The sequence below is a fragment of the Giraffa tippelskirchi genome, chromosome 13, assembly GCF_054371585.1.
Source record: "Giraffa tippelskirchi isolate mGirTip1 chromosome 13, T2T-mGirTip1v1.2.pri, whole genome shotgun sequence".
NCBI classification, from domain to species: domain Eukaryota; kingdom Metazoa; phylum Chordata; class Mammalia; order Artiodactyla; family Giraffidae; genus Giraffa; species Giraffa tippelskirchi.
In genome coordinates this window covers 61,155,173-61,172,504 of record NC_137287.1, presented here as the reverse complement: position 1 = coordinate 61,172,504, position 17,332 = coordinate 61,155,173, and the positions used below count along the sequence as shown (strand labels likewise).

The 17,332-nt window shown below is 45.4% G+C and overlaps 1 protein-coding gene across 7 annotated transcripts in view; it reads right to left on the bottom strand.

The window, feature by feature from the left end:
- The window catches only part of CAMK1D (calcium/calmodulin dependent protein kinase ID), a 496,165-nt gene that overhangs the window by 45,303 nt on the left and 433,530 nt on the right, over positions 1–17,332 (bottom strand). For all 7 annotated transcript variants that reach the window (XM_081554101.1, XM_081554100.1, XM_081554105.1 and 4 more), the window contains 2 exons: positions 17,093–17,231; positions 11,873–11,999 (listed from right to left, as the gene is read on the bottom strand). In XM_081554101.1, coding sequence (XP_081410227.1) covers positions 11,873–11,999; positions 17,093–17,231 — 266 coding nt within the window. The remainder of the gene's footprint in view (positions 1–11,872; positions 12,000–17,092; positions 17,232–17,332) is intronic.

The window sequence follows — 17,332 nt, the reverse complement described above, 5'->3', positions numbered from 1 at the left end:
CAGGGACTCTGGATGTGTGTAGCACCTTCATGGCTCTGCGTCTACTGAGGGAAGGACAGACTGAGCTCCCTCCACATTTTCTCCCCTGGCTCCCACCTCCCCTACACCCCCTCTCCTACCTCCAGGCCAGGGGTCATCAAGGTTTCTATCTCCATCACCCTGAGCTCTCCTCATCCTTTAAGCAGTGACAAGGGTGCAAAGCCCAGTTCTAACCAGTTCTTGCTTTCACGGGCCTCAGTTATAATTCTTTTTTAAAGAAGGTTGAAAATTATTCTGGAAGACTGGTTATAAAAATGCATATATCCTAATTTTTTCCCCTAAGTTTTCCTTTATTAAAATATAGTTGGTTTATAATGTCATATTAGTTTCTGGTGTATGGCAAAATGATTCAGTTATATATGTGTGTGTGTGTGTATGTATTATTTTTCATATTCTTTTCCATTATGGTTTCTTACAGGATATTGAATACAATCCCCTGTGCTATACAGTAGGACCTTGTTGTATATCTATTTTATATATAGTAGTTTGGATCTGATGATCCCAAACTGATAATTAATCCCTCCCCCACAGCTTCCTCCTTGGTAACCATAAGTTTGTTTTCTACATCAGTGAGTCTGTTTTGTAAGTAACTTCATTTGTGTCATATTTTAGATTCCACACCTAAGTGATATTATATGGTGGTATTTATCTTTGTTTGATTTACTTCACTTAGTATGATAAGCTCTAGGTCCATCCATCCATGCTGTTGCAAATGGCATTATTTCATTCTTTTTCATGGCTGAGTAGTATTCCACTGTGTGTGTGTGTGTGTGTGTGTGTGTGTGTGTGTGTGTGTGTGTATACACATATGTATATATGTATATACATATATACGTATATACACACCACATCTTCTTTATTTATTCATCTGTTGATGGACATTGAGGCTGCTCCCCTGTCTTGTTATTATAAATGGTGCTACTATGAACACTGGGGTGCACTGCTTAATTCTCTGGAATGTGTTAAACTGCTGCCACCTGTGCCACTTCTGAGATAGAGCTGATGGGGCCCTCAGAGCAGTAGCACCTCTACCTGTCTTTGAATGAGCTTCTGTTTTTGAAAATGAACTTGAAACATCCAACCTGCTATGTAGCCTATCACATCAGCAGACAGGCAGGCAGGCAGACGGGCAAACTGCCAGCCTATGGCTTAGTCTAAGGTTCATCTGTCGCTCCCTGTGGCTGACCTTGCTGAAGCCCCACACATAAAATGGCACAGTATTTGCATATTATTTACAACATCCTCCCACGTACTTCAAATCATCTCTAGATGAACTGTAAAACCTTATACAATGTTAAGGCTGTATAAATCATTGCTGATAAGCAGAAAATTCAAGTTTTGCTTTTTTGGAGCTTTTTGGCAATTAAAAAATATTTTCGATCTGCATTTGGTTGAATCTGAGAATTTGGAATCTGTGGATCCGGACAGCCAACTGTATGTTATGGATGTGCATCCCAGGACACTTGAACCAAGTCTTCCTGCCCCTGAGGAATCTCCACAGGTGGTGAGAAGGGTCACAGCAACTCTGCTGGTTGATAAACGGATAGACCCTTAAACCAAAGTGCAATATAGTTCCAAAGGGTTAGTGACATTTGTGTGTCATCAAGGTGGCAAGAAGGACTTCACTGAAACAATGGGAGATACAAACCACTATATCCAACAAGGACCTACTGTATAGCACAGGGAACTCAGCTCAATATCTTCTAATAACCTATAAGGGGAAAGAATCTGAATAAGAATAGATATTAATACATAGATATAGATGGGCTTCCCTGGTAACACAGCAGTACAGAATTTGCGTGCAATGCAGGAGACCCAGGTTCAATCCCTGGGTCAGGAAGATCTCCTGGAGGAGGGCGTGACAACCTACTCTACCACTCTTGCCTGGAGAATCTCATGGATAGAGGAGCCTGGCAGGCTGCAGTCCATAGGGTCCCACAGAGTCGGACATGACTGAAGTGACTAAGCAGCAGCAGCACCAGCAGATATAGATGGGCTGTCCCAGGTGGTGCTAGTGGTAAAGAACCTGGCTGCCAATGCACGAGACACAAAAGACATGGGTTAGATCCCTGAGTGAGGAAGATCCCCTGGAGAAGGAGATGGCAACCCATTCCAGTATTCTTTCATGGAGAATCCCATGGACAGAGGAGCCTGGCGGGCTACAGTCCTTGCAGTCGCAGAGTCGGGCACTACTGAATCGACTTAGCATGCATGCATACACACACGCATATGTGTAACTGAACCACTTTGCTGTACACCTGAAACTAACACATTGTAAATAAAAACATAGCGGGAGAGAAAGAGGACATTTCTTCCCAGCAGTGACCTGTTCAGAGACAGTAAATAAAATTCTAAAGATCAAGGCAAATAAGATTCAGGTGTATATATCAGAGGAGAATCCAGCCTCGGAGAGAGCTGCATTACAAAGAGGAGGCGGTATTGAACAAGTTTACTCAGATCTGCTTCCTGCCAGTAGAATTTTCAGCAGGAGGGGTATTCAAAAAGAAAAAACCCTCAGTGAGGGGCTTTACTGTGAGCATAATGTTGCTTCACCTAGATTTAGAGTATTGCAATCTGGATTGTGGGCAAACAAAAACACAGCTGAAATACAGAATCCTTCCTTGCTGGTGGTTTGTCTTCAGCCCGAAGTTGCAGAAGTCAGGAGGAGCAGAAGGTTCTCAGGACAGCTTGTTCTCTTTGTGCTGGTTATAGGTTCCTTAGCTCTTTCTCATCCTCTTTTCGAGTCATAATTTACTAAAAATGCATCACAGACGACCAGCTCACTTGGATTTTCCTAGTCGCTTCTTGAATTTTACCACAGGCATGAAGAGTCCCCATTAAAGCGCCATCCTGGTTTCTCATTACCAGTCTGACTGGAGCTGGGTTACTATTCAAATGCTCCCGAAGCCAAAATGTGGCTGATGGGAGTCAGGGAAGGAACGGGAAGGGAGTGGAAAACAGGGAGGGTGGCTGGTATCTGGTGTTTTCAAATGTGGGAGAGACCTGGAACTCAGCGCAACAGAGGAAGAAAAATGTTCTGAGTAAGGCATTTCAGAGCAGTGTGGCATGGATAACCCCATAACGTGTTCCCTGCAGGTGGTCCCAAGAGTCTGCCTCTGCCCTAAAGGGTTTGTGACCACAGCCAGATGGCTCCTTTGCACTGAAGCCCTCCTCGCTTCTGAAATCTGATGAGCTACACTTCAACACGAAGAAGACTGTTACACTCATTTCAATGTTTTGGTCTATAATCATTCAAAGGAAAAAAAAAAAGAGTAAATTCCAAAACGTGGCAGAGCTTCTTTCCACTCTATCACCGCAAAATGGTATCAGTTCAGAAACCATGAAATTCCATCCCAGGATTCAAGTATGGAGAGAGGAGCTGTGAAGGAATTCCAGAAGGATGGAGACTGCTTCACAGACAGTTTTAAGAGGGATTTAGTGGGGGCGGGGACTCTTCCAGGGCAGGGCTGCATACCCTTTGCTTGTGTTCTGCTCATGACCTTTCGCCCTCACCCATATTCACTGTCAAGGCTAAAAGTCTTGCTCTAAAACTCTCCCCACGTGTGGGGTGGGGGGGTCGTTCTCTCTGACAAGTGGGGTCTGGGTGCAGCACCCAGTGTGATGAAACAGTTGCTGTTGGTTGTCACTGAGCAGCTGCTGAGAGAGAAGGAAAGAGGAAGTTCTTATCTGGACCTTCCACTCAGTCATCTGTGTGACAATTTATCAGTTACAGAAAATCCTGTTTCAACGCTAACCGCGTGGGAGCGTGAGAACAATGACATAATGCTCAGAGACGTGTACTAAAATTTAAGTGAACAACAAATAAAACCCCAGCTCTCTGGGAGAAAATGACCACACAGAAGAGTGAAGATGAAAGCATCAGGAACAGAGGATCCATGAGGAAAGATAAAAGGAACCAAGTGGCTTAGCTTGCTTAAGAGATGGATGATGTCAACTTAATTGAGTTTTTTTCTTGTCTGTTCTGAATGAAGATGGGGAAAAAACGATGGTTAAATTTCCTTGACACATACATATTTATACACTTAAAGGATACCAAGTCAGATGTCTGTAGAAATAACAGGATGGTAGAACCAGAAAAAAAGTCACAGAGGTCAATCTGTAAGCATCTTTTGACAGGAAAAAGCTCCTAGTAGGAAAGAGTTCTCTGCAGGTGGCCCTTCTGTCCTGCCTCATCACTAACCTTAAACCAGGCGCCCCCATGCTCTATTCATCTCCGGCCCTGGCACACCTTCCTAATCTTTTGTTCATACAATCCTTTGCCTACATTGTTGGTTCTTTCACAGATCAAAGAAGCAGAAATGAAGAATAAGGAACTGACAGAGGACCAGATCTCTTCCCTAGCTTCTCTTCAGCAATCTTGCAAACAAACTGCGTGAACAACATAACATCTGAAGAAAGACCAGGAGGAGTCGACCAGCCAGCACACAAGTGCGTATGCAGTGGGGGAGGGTGACGACTGACCCCCTGCCTCAGTGATTCACGAGATGACTTCCCTGTTTCCCTTAAAAGCTTTCATGGCAGAGCAGAATCTTGGGAGGTGGTTTTGTGGGGACACTGAGTCCACCATCTCCCCAGATTGCTGGTGTTCTGATTAGAGGTACCTTTCCTTTCTATCAACATGAGTATCGTTTTTGTAAGTAGAGAGCAGTGGGACCTGATTTGATAATCAGTTCAGCAGGCTTATTTTACAAACAAGAAACTGAGAACCCAAGAGTTTAAGGGATGGCTCAGGCCTTCCTTACAAGTAACCAGTGGCAGAGATAGAATCGCACATTCAAGACCCCCTGTTGTGATGGCCACCAACTACAGGCTGGGCAGCTTTGAGAGTCTTCATCCCAACATGAAACCCTGGTTCCTGGAATCCCTGGTTCCAAGATCTCATCCAAACCCCAAGCTCCTTATCAAGTTTTCACAATGCAATGATCTCATGAATTAAAAAAATTTCTCTAACAGTGAAAAAATATGCCAAGAATGCTGATCAACTGTTCTCCATTTCCATTTAGAGGAGAACACACAAAACTTGTCTAAACGATTTCAGACACGTTAAGCCAGGGATAGATCAAAGCCTTCAGCAACATCTCTGCAGGCAACTAAGTTATGAGAAGAGACTGGAATGCCTCCTTCTTCACAGTTTGAGTAACATCACAATGAGGGACCTTCTAAAGGACCAAGATACAGTTCTGCTTATAAACACAATGACAGCTCAGACAGAAAGGCTTCTCTCCTTATTTCTGAGGAACATCCAATAATGAAAAAGTGGTTCCAAATGGAAGACTGCAAAGTAAGGGATTATCACTCAAAAAGCTCGATGGAAAAAGAAAGTCTCATGGAGCTCAAAGGCAAACATCAGAGAGCACCACCGAGCACCACCCCTGCCTTTTCGCCCTTTTGAAAAAGAAGCTTGCAATCTCTGAAAAAGAAAGACTGTTCTCTGGAAGAATCAGTAAGAGCGCAGGCTTGCCCTCTGGTGAGGCACTTCGTCACTTAATCCAGAGACAAAGGTTCAAAGTTCTTTTAGAAGAACTTAATTTTCTAATAGAATTTTCCCCATAGAATCTGAGAAATCACACCAGTGTGCAAATAGCAATTATCTAGAAATCAAACATAGGCTTTTCCCTACCAAACAGAAGTACATTTGTCATCTCTAGCCTCTTATCAATTACATGACTGATATGAACGCTTTCTGTGACTTATTGTTTCTGTTTAGTGATTCAGGAGAGCTCGTTGCTATTTTAATTAATGCAGCAGAGCAAGTCGCATAAGTAATGCTACAAACTTTTCAGCTCTGACTTTTATTTCTTATTGGCGGTGCCCAGGGGAATGTTACATTTGGCTCAATTAAATGGATTCTAAATCCAGGTCTGCACCATATTGACGGTCACCTTGTTACCCTGAGGAGCTGATCGTCACCAGACAGCCTGATGTTTCTCCTAAATTCTCTCCAAAGACTTATTAATGTATGTCCGCCCTCCAAGCCAAGTGAGTCTGCTCATCCCCCTAGGCCCTGTATACCTGAAGTCATTCACAACCCTGGATCTTTGATCTCCTGCTTGCCTGCATCCATCACTCCCTTGATCTTGGCCCAGCTTCTACCCTGCCTTCAAATCCTGCCTCCTCTATGAGTCTCCTCCCTTGTGGTTCTAGCCCTCACCAATCCCCCTCTTACCCATACTGTGAGGTTGCTTCTGCAATGTCAGTTACTAGATACTGCAAACGTGATCCCTTATATGGGTCCAAGTTGCCCACTGGCCATAATGTACTGGAGCAGCCCCAGGTGTCGACAGAGCCCTAGGGGCTGCCTGCAGTAGGAATGCAATACACCGAAACACCTATATGGAGATGCCTGCAATCCTGTCATCAGTGACCTGACACCCAGCCCAGGACCAGGTTCTGTATACAGGCTGTGTAAGGACCTCATGGCTTCCCTGGTAACTCAGCAGTAAAGAATCTGCCTGCCAGTGCAGGAGACTCGGGTTCCATCTCTGGGTCAGGAAGATCCTCTGGAGGAGGAAATGGCTACCCACTCCACTATTCTTGCCTGGAAAATCCCATGGACAGAGGAGCCTGGCAGGGTCCATGGGGTTGCAAAGAGTCAGACACAACTTAGCGACTGAACAACAACAACAACAAGGACCCTTAGCAGCTGCTAAGGGTCAAGGGTGAAGTTCAAAGCACTCAGATTCCTTTGCTTTCTCCCAAGGTACCACGTGTATTGGGATATGTGAGCTAAACATCCATTTTTCCAGTATTACTTCATTATTAGAGAACTCATTTAAATTGAAGTAATGATGGTAAAACTATTCACTTGCAGATTCATTTAGGTGATAACTGACACAACAACAAAACAACTGCACCTGCCAACTGAAACCAGCATGACGGGAAGGATTCTGCACTAAAGCTGACAGCCGTCCTCTGCTGCTGGCTTGGGCCTGGGGGGCAGGGGGAGGTCAGGACCCCCAGGATGGGCAGCCGGAGAGATACTCTCTTCCTTCTCTCCTGGAAATGCCCAATGGCCATGCCCTGTTCAAATCAAAAATGGCCGGGGCAAAAAGGAGGTCATGGCTATGGTCCAAGGTCCGTGTCCAAGGTCCCAAATAGTGTCCCCATCAGACTGCTGGGCGGGGGGCGGGGTGGGGGGGGCGGCAGGTGGATGGGGCAGGGTCCGTTCCCAGGGTTGACGGCACTCTTCTCTCCAGCATTAACTCTGACTACCAGGTTCCCACAGAAATACCTGATTACTCAATTAATCCACAATTCAAGCTCCCCCAAACAGTGGTCCCCACTCCTCAATCTTCATCTTACCTGAATTAACAGCCACCACTGACACAGGGCACTTCGTCCTCCCTGAAGCACTGTCCAAATGCCGCGCTCTCCCGCTTCTCTTCCCCCTTCACCCCTGTCCCTTCTCTGTCCCTCCAAGTCCCCAGGACTCAACCCGGACCGTTCCCTCCTCCTTCTACACCTGTTCGCAGCCTGCACCCCTCCCCTTGCAGATTCCATTGAGGTTCTTGGCTTTAAAATGCATCAGAGGGAACTTCCCTGGTGGTCTAGTGGTTAGGACTCCTGAGCTTTCACTGCAGGGGGTGCTGGTTCAATCCCTGGCTGGGGAACCAAGATCCTGCATGAGGTACAGCAGAACCAACCCCCCACAAAACAAACAAATACAATGCATCAGAAGCTATCAGTTCCCAAATAATGTCCATCCCCACTACTTATGGGTTCCGTATCTGTGAATTTGCCTACTTGCTAAAATCCATTTGCAGCCCCCAGATCAATACTTGGGATGCTTTTGTGTTTATCTGTAGACCTGCCCAGAGTGGCCAGAACCCAGAGTTGCCCGTGGTGCTCGCTCCCAGCCGGGGGCACACGCAGCAACGCTCTGTCCTCTTGTTTCATCTCTCACACTGTCAGCAGCATTGTTTTCATGGTCCAGTTACTGCCACATTTTCCGTCATTTTTGTGCCTTTTGTCGACTTCGCTATTAAAAAAGGCCCCCAGGTGTCAGTGCCAAGGTGCTGTCCAGGGCCCCCAAGCCCAAGAAGGCTGGGTGTGCCTTAGGGAGAAAGCGTGTATTCAGTAAACTTCACTTAGGCATGAGTTACAGTGCTGTTGGCCTGAAATCAACATTAATGAATCAATAATAATATTAAATAAAGTGTCACTGAAGAGAGATACAGGGACTTCCCTGGTGGCTCAGATGGTAAAGAATCTGCCTGCCATGTGGGAGACCCAGGTTTGATCCCTGGGTTGGGAAGATCCCTTGGAGTTTATCACAAGGGATAAACTGTCTATCACAGTTTATCACAGCATCTGTTTATCACAAACAAACAGAGTGATAAAAATCACAAATACACAACTAACTACAGTTCTGTACCTACACTGTTAGCCACATTTAACATCATTCTGAGGGAGCAGGACTGACCTTATATACAAGTCCCCTTTTCCCACAAAACTGAATGAAAAAACAAAGTCAGCATCTTTTAAACCAGTGGCCACGTAGTCCAAAAACTGCACATTGTTGTCCATTTGTTTAAAAAGCAAAGTTACTAGATGGTATAAAAGTGACAACCAGTGCCTTTGTGATGGATGATGAACACTTTTTATCTCCATTCTCTCTACATAACCAGAGACACTTCCTCTTCTTTTTCCTGCTCAGACACACACATATACACACACACACACACAGACACTTCCTATTCTCTTTCCTGCTTTATTTTTCTGCACAGCACGCATCACCATCTAAGATATTAATTAATACATCTATTAGCCTATAGTCTGTCTCTATCTCAAACATAAGTACCAAGAGACTGAGGATTTTTATATTTCTTTTTTCTTTCTTTCTACAGATACATCCCTAGTGCCTAGAACAGAAGGTAGGCACTAAATAAATAATCCTAGAATGATGCATAGTGTGGCACTTACCATACATTATTCAATTCACCTGTTAAGCCCTCTGTCTCTCACAAGACTATGAACATTTTGAGATCAGAGAGTCTGTCTATCTAACCCATATTTGTATTCCTAACACCACACTACTGTGCATGACACATAACAGGAATTCAATAATTGCATCCTGAATGAATGGTAGGGGAACAGAGAAAAAAATCACTGATGTTCATAAGCTTAGGTGTTTATTCAACATGCGTCTGTGCAAAGATCAGAAAGCACAGCCCCTGCCCTACTGGAGCAGAGAGACACAAATAAAGATGGACCCAGATGCAATGCGATCAGGGCCATGATGAGAAAAGGAAAAGAACTAAGATACAAAGGAGACGATGGATGTTGGGATAGCAACCAAAAGAGGGTTATGTAATGGGCTTTGATGGTCAAACAGGAGCATGCCACACAGACTGTGGGGGAGAAACAGCCTGAGTTCAGCTGCTCACTGCCCAAGGCGTGTCTACAGAGATACAAGCTCCCCAATGTTGCCCCTTCTTTGCTTCAAGAGGTCTCTCAGCAGTCTTGGTGCTTAATAAATATGAACAAGCAGAAAGGCTCCATTCCCACGGTCCTCCTCCTCTCTCTCCTCATTGAAAGCAAACCTGTATCTGATGACAGAATTCCCTGATGGCTCCACTCGCCACAATGCAGGATGATAAGAGCAAAGGCCACATCCAAATGTCAGTCCCAGTTCCCAGCCCCATCAGCATCTGACGTCTAAACAGAACCAGACCACTCAGATGGCAGCCACTTAGAAACCCAAAGAGACTGCCGTTCCACCAGCTCTGCCAAATGCAAAAAAGCAGAAATCAATTTAGAAAGTGCTAGAGCTTTCCAACATCAGAGCCAAATATGAGAACGATGTGACCCATATGTAAATATGCACATTCTGTGTCAGGACATCTGAACCCGCTGTCCCCAAGGGGAGCTGGGTGGCTACAGCATCCCCAGTGAGACACAGCAAGGCCATTCTGGCCAGGAGACTGGACCCCATGACCTCAAAGGCCTGTCCATCTTCTGATGCCTATGGTTCACCACAGTTGGAGCAGGCTTTTTCCCTCCCTGTCTTTTAAGAGAAATAAGAATAGCCTGTCTCATTCATTGTTACTTGCTGCTTGCTTGGTGGCTTGGACTAACCTGGAGAAATTCTACACACACACACCACACACACTCACATTTCCACCCATGGCACCACCCCCAGGCATACAAGTGTATCTTCCCACACATCTCACACCACAGCCACCATTCTGAGTTCTCTTGGTGGGCTCCAGGCTCTTCCTGAAACCATCACTTTTCTATCCTAGAACAGGGACAACTTACCCTCCCATGCACCTCCATCAGATGTGCTGCCTCCTCAGACATGATCAGAACATTCTCCCTTCTCTGTCCAGTGCAAATACACAACCCAGGGACAAAACCCAGGGACAGTCAAGAGCTAAGAGGTGCTGAGCATGTCTTTTCCTCCCCTCACACATTTACACCGTCATGATTTTCTCCCAAATCTGTGGCTTCTTTCTATTCCCCTCATTCTGTTTTTTTCTCCCCAAGTTCCTTTAAGAGTGCAATGGTTGTGACATGAATAGGGATGACTTAACTCCCATTATCATGCAAGCACTTGAAGGGCCCTGAAGTGTCTCCAAGGTCATTTGGAGTTTTTCACAATGCTCGGGGCCCCACACTTGTTCTATATGACGCCTGCTTCCTTCAGCCTGCCTGGGAAGATCACATGACATTGGTCATATAACTTCACCTCTTCTCCTTAACGGCAGGTTTACTGTTATCACTAGGAAAAGCCATCATGGTTTGTATGATAAGAATTCAGCCTTGGTCTCTGTTTCCCAAAAGTCTTTACCAATTTCCATTTCTCCGGCTCTTAGACCTTCCCAGCTTGTACTCTCTCCCCAGCACCAGCTGGTACCTCCACTCGGAACGCTCTGTCTCCTAACCTTCCCGTGGCTGGGGCTGCTTCTCGTCATGAAGGCCAATGCCCAGGTCTCCTCCTGTCCCCTTAATCCCAACTCTTCCTCACACTTGTCACTCTGTCCCATACCCCCGTTATATCTTCTTCATAGCATGCAAGGTCTGAAACGCCCCTGTTCACCTGTTTCTTTGCTGTCTGTCCTTCCCAACTAAAATGTCAGCTCCATGAGGGCAGGTGCCCCATCTCATTCATGGTCTTCACTCCAGTGCCTAGGACAGCATCGAGCACATAGCAGGCACCTGAGTGTACATTTGCTGGAGGAATGAATACAGTCCTGTAAATGAAGTCTAACTTCATACACAGCTCCAATGGCCTTTCTCCAGGCCCCCAGAAGATGGAAGAGGATTCTTGGTATTTGAGCGCTCAGAGCTGCCACAACCTTTTCTGCATTCTGTTGTGTCTGGGACAAAGGAGCTGGGGTTCTGATTGTAGGAAAATTTTTAATTTTTGGCTTCTCCAGGACAGGTAAGGATTGGCGAACAGCCCTAGAGAGTGACTTGGTCAAGGTTTGAACCAGACTTCTCTTATCAATATTTTCTTTCTACTTGTGCCTATCTCAGCATTTAAATGTTTCGCGTGTGACTGCACCTTACTGCTGTCTCAACGTGTCACTGTAAATACTTGAAAACATACATACATGTGCTGTATTTCTAGTCTTAGAAACAGGGAACTGACCCAAATCAATTCCTGGCCTCCACACAGGCTCACACCCAAATCAAACAGGATTTCAGGGGAAGGTTTCAGGGGAAACCACATCCCTTGAAACTTGTTCCAGTGTCTCTCAATCTTTTTATTCCTCCCTCAAGGGAAACGAAGGCAGGTGCCAGGATCGAATGCTAAAAACAAGTGATCAGGCTGACAAGTGGGAAAATATACACGCAAAGTCCTTACCGACATAGCCTGGGGTCCCACACGCTGTGGACATCACGTCTCCTTTGCCTTCCATTTTGGACAATCCAAAGTCGCTGATCATGATTTTGGACTCCTCATCTTGACTGTAGTACAACAGGTTCTCAGGCTAGAAAGAAAAGTAGAAAAAAAAAATTTACAAACTATGTTGATAGCTGGGTTAATTGTGGGAGCCTCACCAACTCACCAAAACTTAATGACAGTGGAAGGACAGACTTGAGCTTTAGACACAGTAAATACCTGAAGAAAAGCAGCATTTAATGAAAGCAATGTGGGGGCCTTACCTAGTATTGGGGCATTTATGGATTTTCAAGAAATGTGAGTCCATTTCCCTTATTAGTATTTTCTCTAATTAAAAAAAATGAAGTATATACTGAAGCAACTAGAAAGTAAATGCCTTCCAGACATGTCAATTCATTTGCTGGGTTAGGGGAAAGGAGGTTCCCAGAAAGAATGCTGCTTTTCCAGGTGTTCTGTGGTTTCTTTTTTTCCTGACCCTTGTCAGCAGCCTGCCTCTGACCTCAGGGTCTCTCTCCCAGATCTCGGAAACCTACTGTGTCCTGCAGCTCTGCACATGCATTACACACCCCACTTTCCTGAGCCAGCTGATGCCTGCACACTCTGCTCCCTGGGAAGCAGAGGGAGGTCATCCTGGAATGCATCGACGTGGAGGATCCAGAACTTTCTTGCCACATGTCCTCAAGAACTAGAAGCCTCTGCTTGTGTTTCTGTAGAACACGGAGTGATGGCTCCTCCTGTGCTTCCCGGACTGTAAATGTCAGAGTTCAGGAAGCAGTAATTCCCCACATGCTGCAAAGGTCTGATTATAACTTTGTTTCCACTCCCGTTCTGCACGTCAGTGGCACCTTCGTGGTTATCTACATGGGAGGGGCTTAACAGTGACAACCCTGGGGCAAACTGGGAGACGTTGAAATTTCACCTGCATGGCATCTTGTGGAAAACTGGGGAACTTGGGTGTTCCTGGCAAAAAATGGGGGAGGGGCTTATGGAACCCTAAGGAGCTGTTGAGCAAGAATCCCTCTACCCTTGCCATCTCCTCTTAGTAATTTTCCATCCATGACCCTTCACTCTGCTCAACAGTTTTACATCCTCATGTGTCCTTGCTGAACTTGAAGTGGAGCCCAACTCTCTCCCCTAATGCAATGTCCCTCTTGCAGGAGTTTTGAATAAAACATTCCTTACCATTTGAACATGTGTCAGAACCAATTTATTTTTCCTTTAACAGAATCCCCCCAAAATACTACCCTTCACCCAAAATAACAAGATAAAAAGGAACAGCATTCATCAACCACAGGGATATGAATCTTGTGGACAAAGCATGAGATTAGAAGAAAATCCAATGTATGTTTGCGGATGTTTTCAGTGAGTTTTAAACTAGAATAAAATGGGCCAATCAATAGTGGAAACAATAATGCTCAGAAAGCAGAGGGAAATAATCTAACCAAACAGTGCATGTGGCTTTTCTGAACGTTTAGGGATTAGCATTTGGTGAAGAGTAAGAATCCAATCATGGGAGCTGAGAGATTTTTTTTTAAAGTTTCTGATTTTAAAACTTCCTATCCCTGACAGTGCTTCTGCAGCTGTCAAGGATCTCATGCTCCTAGACAAGGCTACATCCAGGCAGCAGATGGCCTAAGGGCCCAGAATCTCTCCTTACATCTTCTTCCTACAGAAGATGCATTTGGATCAATAAATGGCTCTTCCGAAGGACAACTACTGACGAGGATTCAATCAGCTGGTCATTCTCAGGTTAGGTCAATACTTTTACTTGTCTCAAGATTTAGTAAAGACAGCAAGACTTTTCAGGATGGAGGGGGAAGTAGGGGGAACAGAGAAGAAAGTAGGAGAGAAGATAGGCTCAGGGATAATGTGGGTGGAGGCCCCCGTCTGGCAGAAGGAGGGCTGTGGGTGATGAGGTGATGAGGGGACAGAGGGGATCTTACAATCCTGCCTGGGGTCCTATGAGGCCCAGGACTCACATAAAAGATTATTTTTTCTGCATTTTATGCATGTTTGCAAGACAACTGGTGGCCAACACATGACTTGGGATGTCAATTCCAACCCTTGTTCATGTAAGTTTTTAAAAGATTTGAATCAACATTTCCTGTAGAGTTCATGCTACATATAATCATACCCCTAATCCAGTGATATCTTTCACCCCCCAAGGGACACCTGGCAATGCCAAGAGACATTTCTGGTGGTCTAAACTTCAGGAGTGGTACAGCGTCTCATGGGCAGAGACGAGGGATGCTGCTAAACATGTCCTCGTGCATGGGATAACCTCCCCCAACAAAGAATGATCCAGCTTCAAAGGCCAACAGTGCAGCCTCTCCCCAATACAAGGAGGCAGCAAGGACGCTTCTCTTGCTTTGAAAAAAGGGCAACTGAGGATCTTCAGTAGCTTCCTGGGACAAGAAGACACAGGAATGCCTTTCCGAAGGGAGAAAGAGGTATGTTCATATGTGGGGGCTGAGTAGTATCCTAAGTTATGCTCTAATCTTTTTAAAAATAATTTTATTTATTTATTTTTGGCTGTGTTATTGCTACATGGGCTTTTCTCCAGTTGCCGCAAGGAGGACTATTCTCCAGTTGTGGTGTGTGGGCTTCTCATTGAGGTGGCTTCTCTTCTTGCAGAGCATGGGGCTCTAAGGTGCAAGGGCTTCAATAGCTGCAGCACTCAGGCTCAGTAGTTGTGCTGCATGGGCTTAGTTGCTCCGCAGCATGTGGGATCTTCCTGAATCAGGGATCGAATTTGTGTCTCCTGCACTGGCAAGCAGATTCTTCAACATTGAGCCACCAGGGAAGCCGCCTAATCTTAAATTAACCCAACCGTAAAATCCTCTATTTCCCTGGCCTAGATCACAATGTTAAGTTTTTTAGAGGTTTATGAAAGTTTAACTTCTGAATCCCAACTTCCTCCACATACATAAAACTTCTCTGTGCCTCTATAAAGAGATCACAAAACTGTCCTAAAATGGTAATGTTCTTGCCACAGTGATAAGCCTAGTGATCTTAAAGTTCTACCAGCTGGGAGACATATGTACTTCTCCAAAAGCATTATCTGAGTATAAAAACCCCTGTCTCCCATGCAGCCAATCTGTCTTTCTAAGGGGAAATAGACATTGCCCATCTAGGAAATGGCTTATCTGCTTAGACTGGACTTCCAGTGAGTATAGACAACTTGACCATCATATCACATCTTCACAGTCACCAAACGAACTTGTTTAGGAAGAGTTGTTTGCTGAGGCCTAAAACACAGAATTGGCATTTGGTGAGAACACAAGTGAGCAGAAAAGGCTCTGCTGCTTGGCATGGAGGTGCCACGTGGCCTCACCGAGCCCTAACCTGGCCCTCTGAAGGACCCCCAATGTCCTGGAGATTACCTACTTGTGCTCACAACCCATTTCACCCATCGAGAAGCCTATAAAGGCTGTAAGAACTCCATCAACGTCCTCAAATACCCTCATCCAGTGGTTCTCCAAGTGTGGTTCCCAGGCCAACATCAGTATCACCCATAAACCCCTTAGAAAGGCAAGTTCCCAGGCCCCTCTGCAGACCTGCAGAGTCAGAACCTCTGGGGGAGGGCCAGGAATCTGTTTCTCACCAGCCGTGCAGATAAGTCTTCGCTAGTGGTAAAGAACCTGCCTGTCAATGCAGGAGACATAAGAGATGCAGGTTCAACCCCTGGGTCAGGAAGATCCCCTGGAGGAGGGCATGGCAACCCACTCCAGTATTCTTGCCTGGAGAATCCCATGGACAGAAGAGCCTGGCGGCTACAGTCAATGGGGTCGCACCGAGTTGGGCTTAGCTTGCACAAATGCAGACAAGTCTGATGTAGGCTAACATTTGGGAGCCACTACTCCAGTCACCGGGAAAAGATTAACATGGAGAACAGAAGAAAAAATTTTACAGTGAGTCCCTATGAAAGAAAAAGCTATACCAGTTTACACCCCGACACCCAGTACTAGATAATGGACAAATCTTAACATTCTGTTTTAACATGTTTATGATTTATTCTTTACATTGATTTAGACTGCCCATAGTTGTGAACAGCATGGCTTCAGTACAATATAATCCCTGTGTTTCTGACAGGAGTGGTGCATATGTGTAATGGGTAGGGTTTCCATCTTGACCGGTCAGTGAGCCCTGGGGGCTGGGCCTGGACCTACTGTAGAATGAAGCCACTTTATAGTTTCAGGTCAATTACACCGATTTTTTCTGTTCATCAAATTGGTATGTTTGATCCTTACTCTTGGTACTATCAGAGAAGGCAATGGCACCCCACTCCAGTACTCTTGCCTAGGAAACCCCATGGATGGAGGAGCCTGGTAGGCTGCAGCCCATGGGGTCGCGAAGAGTCAGACACGACTGAGTGACTTCACTTTCACTTTTCACTTTCATGCACTGGAGAAGGAAATGGCAATCCACTCCAGTATTCTTGCCTGGAGAATCCCAGGGACGAAGGAGCCTGGTGGGCTGCCGTCTATGGGGTCGCACAGAATCGGACATGACTGAAGCAACTTAGCAGCAGCAGCTTGGTACTATGATACCTACCATTCAGCATCTACTGGGACCTTTGAGCCAAGGTGACCGAGGCCCAGATCCTTCAATGCTATTAGTAAAGGATGAGTATTCCTAAATATAGTAGGGAAAAGATAAGAATGGAACAGACAGGACACAGGGAGAAGGCTGTACTTGTAGGTCATTTAATCTGTCTTTCCTGATAATCTTCAATTTCCTTTCTCCCTCATCTCATCCCTCTACCAGCTGCTCCCTTTTTTTTTTTTTCCCATGTAGTGGACTGTGCTGAAGCAGGGCCGCAATTGGGAAAAGACTAAAGAACTGCACTGAGCAAGGGGTCTTCATGGCCTCTATGTCTTGAACAAAATTACCCTTTAGACAAGCTTGAGCCAATATACAACCTACCTCTCCCATGGCCCTTTTGATGCAAAATGGTTATTAAATGTCCCAAACAATGGCCAGGCCCATTGATCTTCATCATTTTTCAAGGCACTTCTGGGTCCCAAAGGCCTTGACAACTAATAGTAGGCAAAGCCCACCATTCATTCCACCCATATTCCAAATCAAGGCAACCTCATCCCTCCTCTGGAGCCCATCCTCTCCTGACAGGTGCATTGTGGGTTGGAAAGCAGTTAGAGTGTTGCTAAGCGAAGGCCTCACCTTGAGGTCTCTGTGGACAATACCCATTCTATGGAGATAGTAGACAGCATCCAAGACCTGGCGGATCAGAGTGCTAGCGTCTTTCTCTGTGTAAAATCCTTTCTCCACTATCCGGTCAAACAGCTCTCCACCAGATACACTGTTAAAAAAACACAAAGAACAAATCAGTATAAGTTTATTTTTTTAATGTTTTATTTATTTTAAAAAATATTTATCTCTTTGACTGTACCGGGTCTTAGT